The 12,447-nt window shown below is 47.9% G+C and overlaps 2 protein-coding genes across 2 annotated transcripts; one reads left to right on the top strand and one right to left on the bottom strand.

Moving 5' to 3' along the window:
- The first annotated feature begins 2,933 nt into the window (after positions 1-2,933).
- Positions 2,934-5,936, top strand: LOC127334515 (histidine--tRNA ligase, chloroplastic/mitochondrial). Its single transcript, XM_051360989.2, has 9 exons — positions 2,934-3,427; positions 3,535-3,664; positions 3,751-3,843; positions 3,930-4,004; positions 4,246-4,363; positions 4,580-4,722; positions 4,913-5,041; positions 5,358-5,518; positions 5,628-5,936. Exons 1-9 carry the CDS (start codon positions 2,973-2,975, stop codon positions 5,764-5,766), a joined length of 1,443 nt encoding a protein of 480 aa, XP_051216949.1. The 5' UTR covers positions 2,934-2,972; the 3' UTR covers positions 5,767-5,936.
- On the bottom strand, positions 5,683-8,088 carry LOC127334514 (glucomannan 4-beta-mannosyltransferase 9). The gene is made up of 2 exons (XM_051360988.2): positions 7,625-8,088; positions 5,683-7,331 (listed from the first exon to the last, which is right to left on the bottom strand). Exons 1-2 carry the CDS (start codon positions 7,943-7,945, stop codon positions 6,084-6,086), a joined length of 1,569 nt encoding a protein of 522 aa, XP_051216948.1. The 5' UTR covers positions 7,946-8,088; the 3' UTR covers positions 5,683-6,083.
- Between the last annotated feature and the right edge of the window lie 4,359 nt (positions 8,089-12,447).

The following is a 12,447-nucleotide window of genomic DNA, read 5'->3' as shown; positions in this document are numbered from 1 at the left end:
TTTGTGTGGATTCCCGATCAGCAGGAACTAGCAACCCCTTCATTTGTGAATATCTTAATTGTTTTTGAAACTTCAAAGGTGCAAACCCTACCTAAATAATCGGGTTAAGGTTAAATTTGAACAATTCATTGGTGTGGAGAATGCAAAGAAGCGAGAACATGAAAATTTAACCAACAACTAATATGACCATGTGTGTTCCATACGGAAACATAAACTAATCTTATTGACCATGAAAATTTTATAATTTTGATGAATTTATGCGGGCTTCTGTTTCATAGTGTTCCATACATCGATCAAAAAAAATCAAGCATTTTGCAAAGCTCGGATTTACGAGTCTAAGTTTCGTTTCAAACTAGCTTAATAGTCCAAAATTTGATTGGTACTAAACATAATAATTCAATTGCAAAAATAACCCCCTTACAAACAAATGAATGTGGTACCACAAAATCACAACTTGTGTCTTCTAAAAAACCAATTAACATATGTATACGGTAGGAAAACAAGACATGTAAATCACACATTTTTTTCCCTCTCAAACAAATTATTCTCATTCACGACTTGGTAAACAAACACACACACACACACATGCAAAACTTTAAGCACAAATATGCACACGCCATATTTTATCTGCTTCATAGGAAGTGGTTTGCATGATGAATAAGCAGCTTAACTGTATTTACCTTTTTGAACTCTATTTTATTTAATTTGATCGCATTTTTCATGATCTATTCCGACGCGCAGGAAGGAACAGTACCATGTAACACACCCAACTCATCCCAGATTCTAGGAAAGCTAGCTAGATCACGAGCAACCCCATTGCAAGTTCCAGGGACTATTCTGAATTCTATTCCATCGGTGTCTTGTATAGCAGATTTAATCTCCTGCACAACGAAGACAATCCGCGACCTTGATTTATTGGGAGAATGTAACTCATTGATCAGATTTAAGCAATCTGACTCAACCACCAAAGAGACTGTAGGCAAAATTCAGACCCTGAAGTCACGCAATGGCCTCAGCAGATTGAGCATCTGAGCATGCATCGGTTAAGACCCAAGCCGAAAAAATGACCTCCCTAGCTTCCATTGTTTAGAGCATCTTCAACGGTGACGCTAAATTTTAGCGCTGTAAAAGCACTTTGCAGCGTGCTCTATCTGTGTTTCGCGCGTGAAGCTATATTCACCTCCAACAGAAACTCTAAATTTCGGAGCTTTAAAACTGGATAGTTGTTCCTGCGCATACCGCACGCTCTTTCCGGAGCGGTAGATATAGTGCACGAGATAGCGTGTTTGTCCCATGCTCTATTTTATATCGCTGGTTGCAGAATCTGTTGAAGCATCACTTTGCGTGGCGAGGCGGGCGGCGGAGGAGGAGTGCGCGAGAGCTCTCTCTCTCTTCTCACTCACTTACTAGGACTAGAACAACCCACTTTATATACCACTCTAACTCTCTCCCAACTAGCAATGTGGGACTAAACTTTAGCCCCCACTAGTGCTGACACTGATTTTTGGAATGGGCCATGCGAGTTTTAGAATTTGATAATGGGCCATGGGCCAAAGGCCAAATGCCCAAAATTCCAGCAGAAGGAGCGCCGAGATCCGGCGAAGGAGGCGGTACCTGCCATCGGAATTCCGCGCCGATCCGGCGTAAACCATCGACTCCGATAGCTGGCGCATATATCTCGTGTCCGAGAGGGATTGGAGGAGGAGGGCAGGCTTCATGGGCGACAGGGACTTTCCCTTCGACCTTCCACCGCCGCCTCGTCCTCGAAGACAGCAGGCGTCGACGCCTGCGCAGTACGGCGACGACTACATCGAGGCGTTGGCGTACCACAACGAGGAGGTCAAGGACGACAACGACGACTACGCCACGGTCGTCTTCTAGGAATGGCAGCTGGCCATGGTGGAGGGCCACAAGTTTGAGTACCCCGAACAACATGACGGACGACGCGAGGCTCGGCGTCCTCGTCTCCGAGAATGACCGACCTGTGCAGCCGCTGCTGCCACGGTACGCCACCAGCATCATGCCGCCGGGCCTGCCCTACGACTGGCGCTACAGGACTCGGCCACGCCACAACCGCCACCGTACAACCCGTGGGGGCCCCCACATCCCTGGGCGCCTCCACCGCCGCCACATCCCTGGGCGCCGCCACCTCCGCCATTGCCACAGCCCTGGGCGCCTCCACCTCCAGCACCGCCGGCGCGCCCGGCGTACATTCCGCCGGTTCCCAACTGGCCGTGGGTGGTACGGAGCTCATCGTGCTCAACAACGACGAGGAGAAACAGTAGGCGCAGACGTTTAGGGTTTATTTCCATATGTTCAACTATGTAAATTATGTTTTCATGTTATAAAAAAATGATAATTCAAGCAAAAAATGCGTCATGCCATTGGAGTCACCCTCAAGGCAAACAAATGTACGGTCAATTTCAACCATTTCAGCTATTCACATCTGCTCGTATCAATCAAAGTTTCCTATCAAGCAATCCCAGCAGCAATCAAGTTGGCACCCACTATATAAGATGCACTATTTCCTGATCTTGTCCCAAACCCAACTCGGCACTTGTAGACCTGGCCTGGATCCCTCCCTTCTCCGACAATATATGCAACCTTAAAGAAAAGAGACCACTCTCAGAACGACCCTTCGGAAATCCCCACAACAAGCTATCCCAGAAGAAATTGTATAACTTGGCCAAAGTATTCACTTCCAGTTCCCTTTACAATAAGATCACCATTTCAGCTGAAATGCATCCTCCCATTGGAGATGCTCTAAAGGGCAAATTTGTGGCCGGCGGCGAGCAGGAGCGTCCTCCTCGCGCAGCACACACCGCGCGATAGCCTCTCACTTCCCAGTCTCTGGGCCGGACGGTCCCGCTTTCCCTTAAACAAATGAATGATGGGCCGGACCGGCCCAGCAGCTAGTTTTATCTCATCTTCTCGCTCAAACAGAATCAACGCATCCTCTCTCCCCAACTCCAATGGCGTCGGCGTCGTCGGCGGCGTCGCTGCGCCACCTCCTCCGCCGCCCACTCCGCCCGACCCTCCTGCGCCCTCCCCTCCTCCGCCCCACCCGCCGCCTCCTCTGCGTATCCTCCTCCTCGACGCTCACCCATGGCGGCGACTCCTCCACTTCTACTTCCTCCGACGGGGCGCTAGGTGTGGTGGATTTGAACCCGCCGCGGGGCACTCGGGACTTCCCCCCGGAGGAGATGCGCCTCCGGACCTGGCTCTTCGACAACTTCAGGGAGGTGTCCCGCACCATGGCCTTCGAGGAGGTGGATTTCCCCGTGCTCGAGTCCGAGGCGCTCTTCGTCCGCAAGGCAGGCGAGGAGATCACGCAGCAGCTCTACAACTTCGAGGACAAGGGCGGGCGCCGCGTCGTCCTCAGGCCCGAGATCACGCCTTCCCTCGCGCGCCTAGTCATCAAGCAAGGGTACGCTACGCTTGCTTGTATCCAGTACTTTATTTTCATTGATTTTGCCCAACTCAGTTCATCCCCTTTCTAATTGACTCCTTCATTCATTCTTATGCTTAGAGTAGAAAGTCGGTGTCCCTCCCACTCAAATGGTTCACCATAGGGCAATGCTGGCGATACGAGCGCATGACCAGAGGAAGACGCCGTGAGCATTATCAGTGGAACATGGATATCTTTGGCATGCCCAAAGTTAGGGTATGTATCATGTATGCCCCATTCCGATTCTCGAGATGATGCCGCATTCTCAGCCAGCGCTTGTCTTTCTATGTTTAAAAATCCAGGCCGAGGCTGAACTCATTCAGGCCATCGTTCTCTTGTTTGAGCGGCTCGGTATCACGTCTTCAGATGTGGGGATCAGGCTGTCCAGCCGAAAGGTTTCAGCCCACTAATTACTTCTCTATATATTAGCATCGATATCTGTTTTTGTGACTGACCATTCTCTGTTTTTCCCCTTCTCCAGGTTCTTCAGGCTGTGCTGAACATGTACTCCATACCAGAACACCTCTTTACTCAAGTTTGTGTCATTGTTGATAAAGTATGTCCTAAACCTCTCTGTAGGAATCCTGTAAATAAAAAACCGGTAAAATAGGCATCACACCTGCTGAATCCTGTTATCCACTGATTGTAAAGTTGATTATATCATCATTGCTGCTGTATTGCGCATCTATTCTGTTCATAACTATAGGTGGAATATTTATTAACTAATGGAATTAATTCTTGCTATGTCCATGTTAGTATTAAGGATGTAACTTGCATCATGATTTACAATTATGCAGCTGGGTAAACTGAGTAGAGAAGAAATCGAGAAGGAATTGATTTCAACCGGGCTGTCATCTGAAGCTGTACAGGGCATCATTGAAGTGCTTTCTCTCAAGTCACTCTCCAAACTTGAAGGTTTTCTCCTGGCTTTAGCATTCAGCATGGTGTTATACTGTTATGCTGTACCATGGTCTATTTGTCTTAAGTTTCTTGTTGATCCTGACAGATTTCTCTTATGTCATTGACAATATATTCGCACTAATTTTGAGAAAAGAAACAGATGTGCACGTTTTATCCTTTGAGAAAAGGGGTCACTGTTCATGTTACATGCTGATATTTATTCCCATACAGAGGTGCTGGGTTCTGATGTTGAAGCTGTTGCTGACTTGAAGAAGCTCTTCTCATTTGCTGAGCAATATGGTTATGCTGATTGGATCTGTTTTGATGCATCTGTTGTCCGTGGCCTTGCATACTACACAGGGGTTGTTTTCGAGGTGATTGTTGATGCATTTTCTTCTTTTAAGTTGAGTCGTAGCATATTCTTATTCAACAATTTCCGGGATTGCTCAGAAGCAGAGAAGTGTCTGTATCATCAAACTATACAGGAGCATCTAGCTTGTGTTGTTATGGCTATGTATTTTATTTTACGTGCTGCATGCTGACTCTCTTGATCCATGTTTTCAGGCTTTTGATAGAGAAGGGGAACTGAGAGCGATTTGTGGTGGGGGAAGGTATGATAGGCTGCTGTCAACATTTGGAAGTGAAGATGTACCAGCCTGTGGTTTCGGATTTGGAGATGCTGTTATAGTGGAAGTATGATATACTGTTCCCTTCTCTGGTTCCTTTTCCTGTGTTGAGTGAAAAAAGCTGCTCGTCCGAAGATTAAAGTTCCTTTAAGATTGATATTTTTACTAAACATATGAGAAACACATGGTAATGGAATAAATAATTGAACTTAATTCTCAGCATCACACAAGACTGGGCCATTATTTATTAAGTCATATAGGAGATCGGATGTCTAGTTACTGATAACATTAATTCATTCATGTGGAAAGGATTGTCGTCACTATGAAATAACCGCGCCATTTGAGAGGAAGTGACGCTAATGCTGTAATATACATTCTGGCAGCTGCTGAAAGAAAAGGGTCTTCTGCCTGATCTGGCACGTCAAATAGATGACATTGTGTTCCCATTGGACGAGGAACTGGAAGGACCAGCATCTAGTGTTGCATCCTCTCTGCGGAAGAAAGGCAGATCCGTAGACCTTGTTGAAGACAAGCGTCTGAAATGGTATTACCTCTCATTAGTTTCTGTATAGAAGTTTCTGCACATATGGTTCTGTTTGTGTGGCTACCATATTGTTGCCTCTAGTTATTTTTTTTTACTGCTGTGGCTGCAGGGTGTTTAAACATGCAGAGAGGATAAATGCTAGCAGGCTGATTTTGGTTGGGAAGTCCGAGTGGGAGCGTGGCATGGTTCGTGTGAAGATACTGTCAACCAGAGAAGAATTTGAAGTCAAGGCAGTCGAATTAGAGTAATTTGTTAGCCGATCTAACGAAGGTTTTACTTCGAAACCATAGCCCCATTTCTTCATTTTTATTCATCTTCCTTTATGGTCCTCCTTGTGCAACATTATAAGTTTTGTCGTTGACATGATATATATAGAAATCATATGCTGAGAATGCTATGGCATCTTGATTTGCTTTTCCTCCAATGTCTCTCTGAAGCGCTTATTTTCTGTTTCTTTACATGCAAATGCATATATCAACAGTAAATGTCGAAGGTACTACAAGTTTAATTTGGTCCTGTAACAAACAAATAAACAAACTAGATATGCAGTGCAAGTATGTAGGTGTTATTGGGAGCCGATGTAGCCAACTCCAATGACGAAGGCAGCGGCTGATTGCATGAGCAGGTAGATGTAGAAGTGATCATGACCAAAGATGATGTCATAGATGGCGCAGTAGAGGAGGCAGAGGCCCAAAAGGATCTCGGGTGTGTGGAAACCCTGGTTCTGGTTCTTCTTCTTCTTGGTGGCCATCGTTGTCGTCGTCGATCCGAGCTTCTCTGTGACGACCCACTCGTTTGCTCGGCTGGCCTCAAGGAGTCCGATGATGGTGGCCTTGGATCTATGCATGGACATGACGTTCTCGAAGAGGATCCAGAAGACGAGGAGGTGCCACGAGCGGGGCGTGCAGATAGCATTGAGCAGGGTGATGATGGCGGGGACGTACATGGCGACGTACTTGGGGAGTCGGATGTCCCCCTGCACTAGCACGCAGGCGGGTATGACGACGCAGTAGAAGAGGAAGGTGACGAGGTGCGCCACCACCTTCCTGACGAAGAAGAAGCCGTAGAGGACATGGAACTTCTTCCACGCCGACACCTGCTTGCTCGTCACGATCTCCCAGAACATCTTCCTCATCAGGTTGGCTGGGCCGCAGGACCACCGGTGCTGCTGATACCTGTAGGCCTTGAAGGTGCTGGGCAGCTCGTTCCTGACCTTGACGTCGCCGGCGAAGACGAACTTCCACCCTCTCATGCTGGCTCTCACTGCCAGGTCCATGTCCTCCACGGTGGTGCGGTCCTTCCACCCGCCGGCGTCGGCCAGGGCCTGCAGGCGCCACACCCCAGCGGTGCCGTTGAACCCGAAAAAGGCATGGCAGGCAGAGCCCACCTCCTGCTCCACGGAGAAGTGGTAGTCGAGAGACATCTCCTGGATCCGCGTGAGGATGCACTCGTCGGCGTTGACGAAGAGCCACCGGGCCTGGACGAGGGCCACGGCCGGGTCAGCCAGGAGCAGCGGCACGGTGCGGCGGAGGAAATCGGCGTCTGGCTGGAAGTCGGCGTCGAAGACGGCGACGAACTGGCAGTCCCTGGCGTAGTCCTTCTTGAGGCCCTCCCGCATGGCGCCCGCCTTGTACCCGTTGCGGTTGCTCCGGTTCTCGTAGTGGACGCGGATGCCCTTGCTTGCCCACCGCCGGCACTCCGCCTCCACCAGCGACCTGATAGTGCCGTCCGTCGAGTCGTCCAGCACCTGGATCACCAGCTTCTCGCTCGGCCACCACAGACCGCACGCCGCGCCAATCGACAGGCGGTACACCTGCAGACACACACCATAGACAGAAATGGTTGTCATATATATGTCGTCAACCCACCTCCAGTCCTCCACCAACGGCTACATAGTAGTAGTATCTACATTAATTCCCAAACTAAAACAAACTACAGTTGTAAAGCATGCATGCTGAGACAAAATATGGACGCCGCGTAAAGCAGCTTTAACATGAAGAAACAGCACAAAACACGCAACCACCAGTGCAGTGTGCATATGATGGATCACGCGGTATACCAGCGGAGTGGTCATGCGTATCACAGTCACAGAGTGAGAGAGTGGACCTGCTTCTCGTTGAACATGGGGATCTGGACGAGCACCATGGGCTTCTCCGCGCCGCCGGCCTCCAGGTCATCGGAATCATCCCTCTTGTCGTCGACGATGGCGGCCGCATCTCTTCCCCTCCTGCCACGACGACGACGGTGGCGGCGGTTGAGCCAGAGACCTGCGACGACGATCCCCATGTAAAGACGCTCCACGAAGAGCATGAGCGACATGGCGGCGCAGAGGTAGACGGCGACGTGCAGCAGCGGCAGCACCACTGTGTACCGCACGCCCGCCCACGCCGCGTGCGCCATCATCAACATGCTCACGCCCCGACCCATCTCCACTCACTATTCTTCTTCCTACCAATCTTTCTCCTCCGGCTGCGGGCTGATTCAGACTAGTTCTGGCTTAATTTGGGGCTAAAATGGAAAGGAACTCGTAGTAGTTTTCTTGGCCATGGACGACCATCACTAGCAATTCAGGGTGCAGCTGCACTGTGCAATTCACCCAGTGTACAGCATATATATGCATACGCGATCTACCTGGCATTAGTTATATTGGCGTACAGCTAAGCCCCTGTGTATCTATATATCTCCAGTTAGGTATGAGATACGTACATATGCAAAAAGTCAGAAATACGTTAGTGCTAACTATATTTATGACGTCAGTAGGCGGTGCTCGTTCGGTGCAGGCAGATCCATACATGGTAGATGTGCACGGTGCACAGACGACGGGACGAGTCGCGCGCATGCCACTCCTCCAACCCAAGTCCAAATTTAGGCTCACATATGTACTACCTTATTTTTTGTAGGAATGCAGAGGTTGTTATTCGTTCCTGATCAAAGTACAGCTATAAAAACAAGGCATTTCTGAACCCAGGTGTAGATGCTCTTGATTTAATAAAAAAATTGAAAAAATAGCAAAAGAAAATTAAAAAAATCTGAAATTTTTGGAAAATGAACATGAACACTTGTTCTAACTTTACACCAAAAATCTCCGAAAAAAGACTTACGTAGTGATCTGTGCAAAAAAGACAAATTAAAGTGATGTAAGAAACAAATATAGACGTTCTAAACATCACCGTATTTTAGCTTTTTTGCACAAACAACTATAGATGTCTTTTCTCGGAATTTTTTGGTGTGCAGTTAGAACACTTGTTCATGTTCATTGTCCAAAAATATTAGATTTTTTTAAATTATTTTACTATTTGTTTTGATTTTTTATTAAACCAGGAGCATCTACACCCCAGTTCAGATTTGGTTTTTCGTATAAAGGTTACTTACTTACAGAGTGGGATACAGAGATGCTCAAGTGCATGGTTTTATTTTTAGCTAGTATGCGGCTACCCAAGAAGCAAAGTACATATGCATGTACTGTCATTTGTCTCCTCGTTTGCAAAACAGGACGATTAAATCACACACCTATCCCTCTCAAACAAATTCTCGCCCAAAATTTGGTAAACAAACAGACAAACTTTTATTTTAGTTGCTTCATATGGGGTGGAGGTTTGCCGAGGATAGCCACCATGGCCGCTAGGGTGGCGATGATGGGAGCGTCGTCGTGCTGCAATCTGGGCGGCGTCCCTGGTCGGGGAGGCCGTGGAGGTCCTCTCCCGGCGGCGCCGACCGGCGGTGGAGGTACATGGCCAGGCTGGGTGGTGGTGGAAACCCAAGATCTAGATATGTGTTCTTCCGTGCCGCCTCCCCGGTCCTCGTCGATGTGTGGTTGGGCCGGATCTGGTGGGGATCGCCCCTGCTCTGCCGCCACCATTCTCATTGCTGGCCTTGCCCTTTGGGAAGGGGTTGGTGAGGCGGATCTTGCAGCGGGTGGCGTGGGGGTTTGCACCTTTAATTAATTAATTATTTAAGATGAATTTATTTAATTAATATATAATACATATATTGAATATCTTATTATCCGAGACACCTCTCGAACCACTCCGAACACCCTTCGGATTCTCCCGGAGCCCTTTCAGGTTCTCTCTCTCTCCGGTTTTTCTAAATTCCAAAACGATCTCTAAGCATCGCCAACCCTTAAACGTGTTGCCCTAGTGTTCGGGAATACTCAAACATGACCGAGATGTTTCTCCGATCAATGATCAATAGCGGAACTGGGACGCCCATAATGACCCCTGTGACATCTTTCTAAGAATATCGTTTTATGAACTATTACGTTGAGTCATATTTCCTTTGTTACTTCGATAGCGACACTTGTTCGAGATATGATCGTTGGTATCATCATACCTAGTTTGACCTCGTTACCGACAAGGCCATTCAACTCGTTCACGTGATATTCCATCCTCATGATCTAGGTATACGTTGTAGCTTTATGTATATAATCTCACCGAGTGGTCACGCGGATGAACAAATCCCGCTCTTGACACATATGCCTCAGCCTACCACTTCGGAACACTTGTGAACACATGTATGATTTATATCCCAGTTACGGTGTGACGGTTGATGCATGCACTCAAAGCAGCCTTCGGTGATAGCGATTAAATATGATCTCACGGTCTAAGTATTAGGTCACTACGCTTTCATAATTATCCCAACGGTGAACTTTTTGACTTGATCGCGTTACAATATTTATATATAGGTATGTCCATGATATCATTCACCCAATGATATGATCCCATTGTCAGTTGACATAAATGTCCATGACCGGGAAACCTCGATCATCGGATGACCACAATGAGATAGTTCGCATATATGCTCACTATGGCCCTCGGTTTGTTTACATACCACATGTGTACCAATGTTTCCGATTGATACAGTTATAGCATGGTATAAAACTTATTATGAAGTGATAAGGGGTGGCCCGATCTTCTCAGTAAGAAACGATAGTGATGATGATCGCGGGATGAACACAGCGGAGATACACGATGATGAAGTGGATGATAACTTGTATGACGCAACGAAGTCTCTCGATTGGTCCATGTCGCCAATGCAACAGCTCTCAACCCTGCAAGATATTCGCAACTCCACACACTTACGCACGTAGCCGCCGACCACGAAGCGGTAAGTTGCAACCGTCTAATTCCCAATGGAACAACAGATCACACAAAACTTTCAGGGGTTTACACCAAATCAAGGCAATATGGTGTAGAGATTCAATAGAGTTACAAAGCAATCAACTATGAACTAGGGTTTATCTTAAACGTGGTCTAACCCTAATTTGGGGGCGTCCTGGGCACTTATATAGTGGTTCAGGACGACCTCAGGTCGAAAAGATACATAGAAAACCGACCCAGATCGGATCTGGTCGAGACAGACTCGAAGTTGGCCGATCATACGGCCGGTCGACCGGGCCTGGGACCGGGCCATCCGGTTTCAACCGGGTCTGGTACCGGGTGGTGACCGGGCTAAGCGTCCAGGCTTACTGGATAGTGCTCGGTTGGCACAAGCGTAGAATCCGGTCGGCGCCGGGCGGATCCGGTGTGGCGCCCGGTCGGGCCGGACCTGGGACCGGGCACGCCGGCGTGGCGGCCGATCTGACGGACCTGACACCGGCCTGGACTTCTTCCTCCTTCATGCATGCCTCCCTCTCCTCCCTCGAGCATCCATGGGATATCTTCATGTCCAGCTCCATGTCCAGCTGCTCCTCTCCTCCTCGTGCGATGCTTGCTCCCTCCTCATACCTGATCATACATAAGTAATAGGACTTAGGCAGTATAAAGTTCTCATCGATCAAAATATCACTTAGGAACAAGTTCACCTGTTGTTTGAGTAGCTTCGCACGAGCTCGTGTCATTGGTCCAATCCTGACTTCATTGGACTTGAGCTTCACAGCAGCATCGTCTTCATCTTGCAATGATGGAGGTAGTAGTGTAGTAGGGATGTGTGGTGACCCGGCATACCACTGCATGGTGTAGTATGCAAGTCTGATATAACACCAATGAAACATCGTTCCACTAGTATTATATCGCTCAGAGTGGTACAACAGAAACATATGCGGGTCCAAGGCATGTCTATAGAATTACAACATTGACTCTGTTACATAAGATCATCACAGCCTCCTACTTTACAATGAGGTAAAACTGCAAATAACTCCAGAAGAACGACTCGTAGTCTAATTCTATCACGAACTCTATCTGTAGAGTATTTAACTAGCTATAGAGGCTAAGAATAGATTCTAGCTAAATAGGAGCTAGGTTTAGGAATCTAGTTCCCTTCTATGGCTAAACTAGGTTTTCTCCTTGTTGGATGTGGTATCTGACTCTTCTGACAGGTTCCTCTCTCTTGAAGTAGTTGTTGACTCCTCGGCCTTCGAGTTGTACTGTAGATCCTCCTTCGATGCCTCCATATCTAAGCAGGGGATTTAAGAGTGGGATGAGTACGAGCGTACTCAACAAGTTCATTATAGGAAAGAGGTGTTTGATGCACTAGCTACAGCATTAGACCAGAAAGTCTAATACCAATGCAAGTTTTTATAACCATTTCTTCAAAAGGTTGCTTTTATTCAGAAGAACTATGTCCGTCAGCCTTCACCGGTTTACTAGAACTTCATGGAGCTCCTTTCCGGCCGCGTTCGCAGTTCCATATCTCGGAACAGGGAGTGACAGGTCACGGTTCATTACACTCTGCAGAGGTGTGTTGCTTTACCCATAAGAGATCTTAACCTTGGTGCCAACCGGGCAATTTCCCCGTCCACACTTCCTATGGTGTGAGGCCCGGTATAAGGTCTAGCCAATCATGTTCCTCCGCTACCTCGAACACCCACCCTTTGTTGCAAACTCCGACCCTGGGTCCACGCCGGCCCCATTATTCCCATAGATTTCAGGGTGGACTCCGACCACGACGTCAATGCAGGGCTCTACCATACATTCCTACGCCGGCAGTTG

This window comes from Lolium perenne, chromosome 6 (genome assembly GCF_019359855.2).
Source record: "Lolium perenne isolate Kyuss_39 chromosome 6, Kyuss_2.0, whole genome shotgun sequence".
Classification (NCBI taxonomy): Eukaryota; Viridiplantae; Streptophyta; class Magnoliopsida; order Poales; family Poaceae; genus Lolium; species Lolium perenne.
This window is presented reverse-complemented; position numbering and strand designations above follow the sequence as displayed.

Coding starts and splice junctions, on each gene's coding strand:
- LOC127334515 (XM_051360989.2), top strand. CDS start 2,973: ATGGCGTCGGCGTCGTCGGCGGCGTCGCTGCGCCACCTCCTCCGCCGC. Junction 3,844..3,929: donor TCAGGCTGTCCAGCCGAAAG/GTTTCAGCCCAC, acceptor CCCCTTCTCCAG/GTTCTTCAGGCTGTGCTGAA. Junction 4,005..4,245: donor TTTGTGTCATTGTTGATAAA/GTATGTCCTAAA, acceptor ACAATTATGCAG/CTGGGTAAACTGAGTAGAGA.
- LOC127334514 (XM_051360988.2), bottom strand. CDS start 7,945: ATGGGTCGGGGCGTGAGCATGTTGATGATGGCGCACGCGGCGTGGGCG. Junction 7,332..7,624: donor CCATGTTCAACGAGAAGCAG/GTCCACTCTCTC, acceptor GTGTGTCTGCAG/GTGTACCGCCTGTCGATTGG.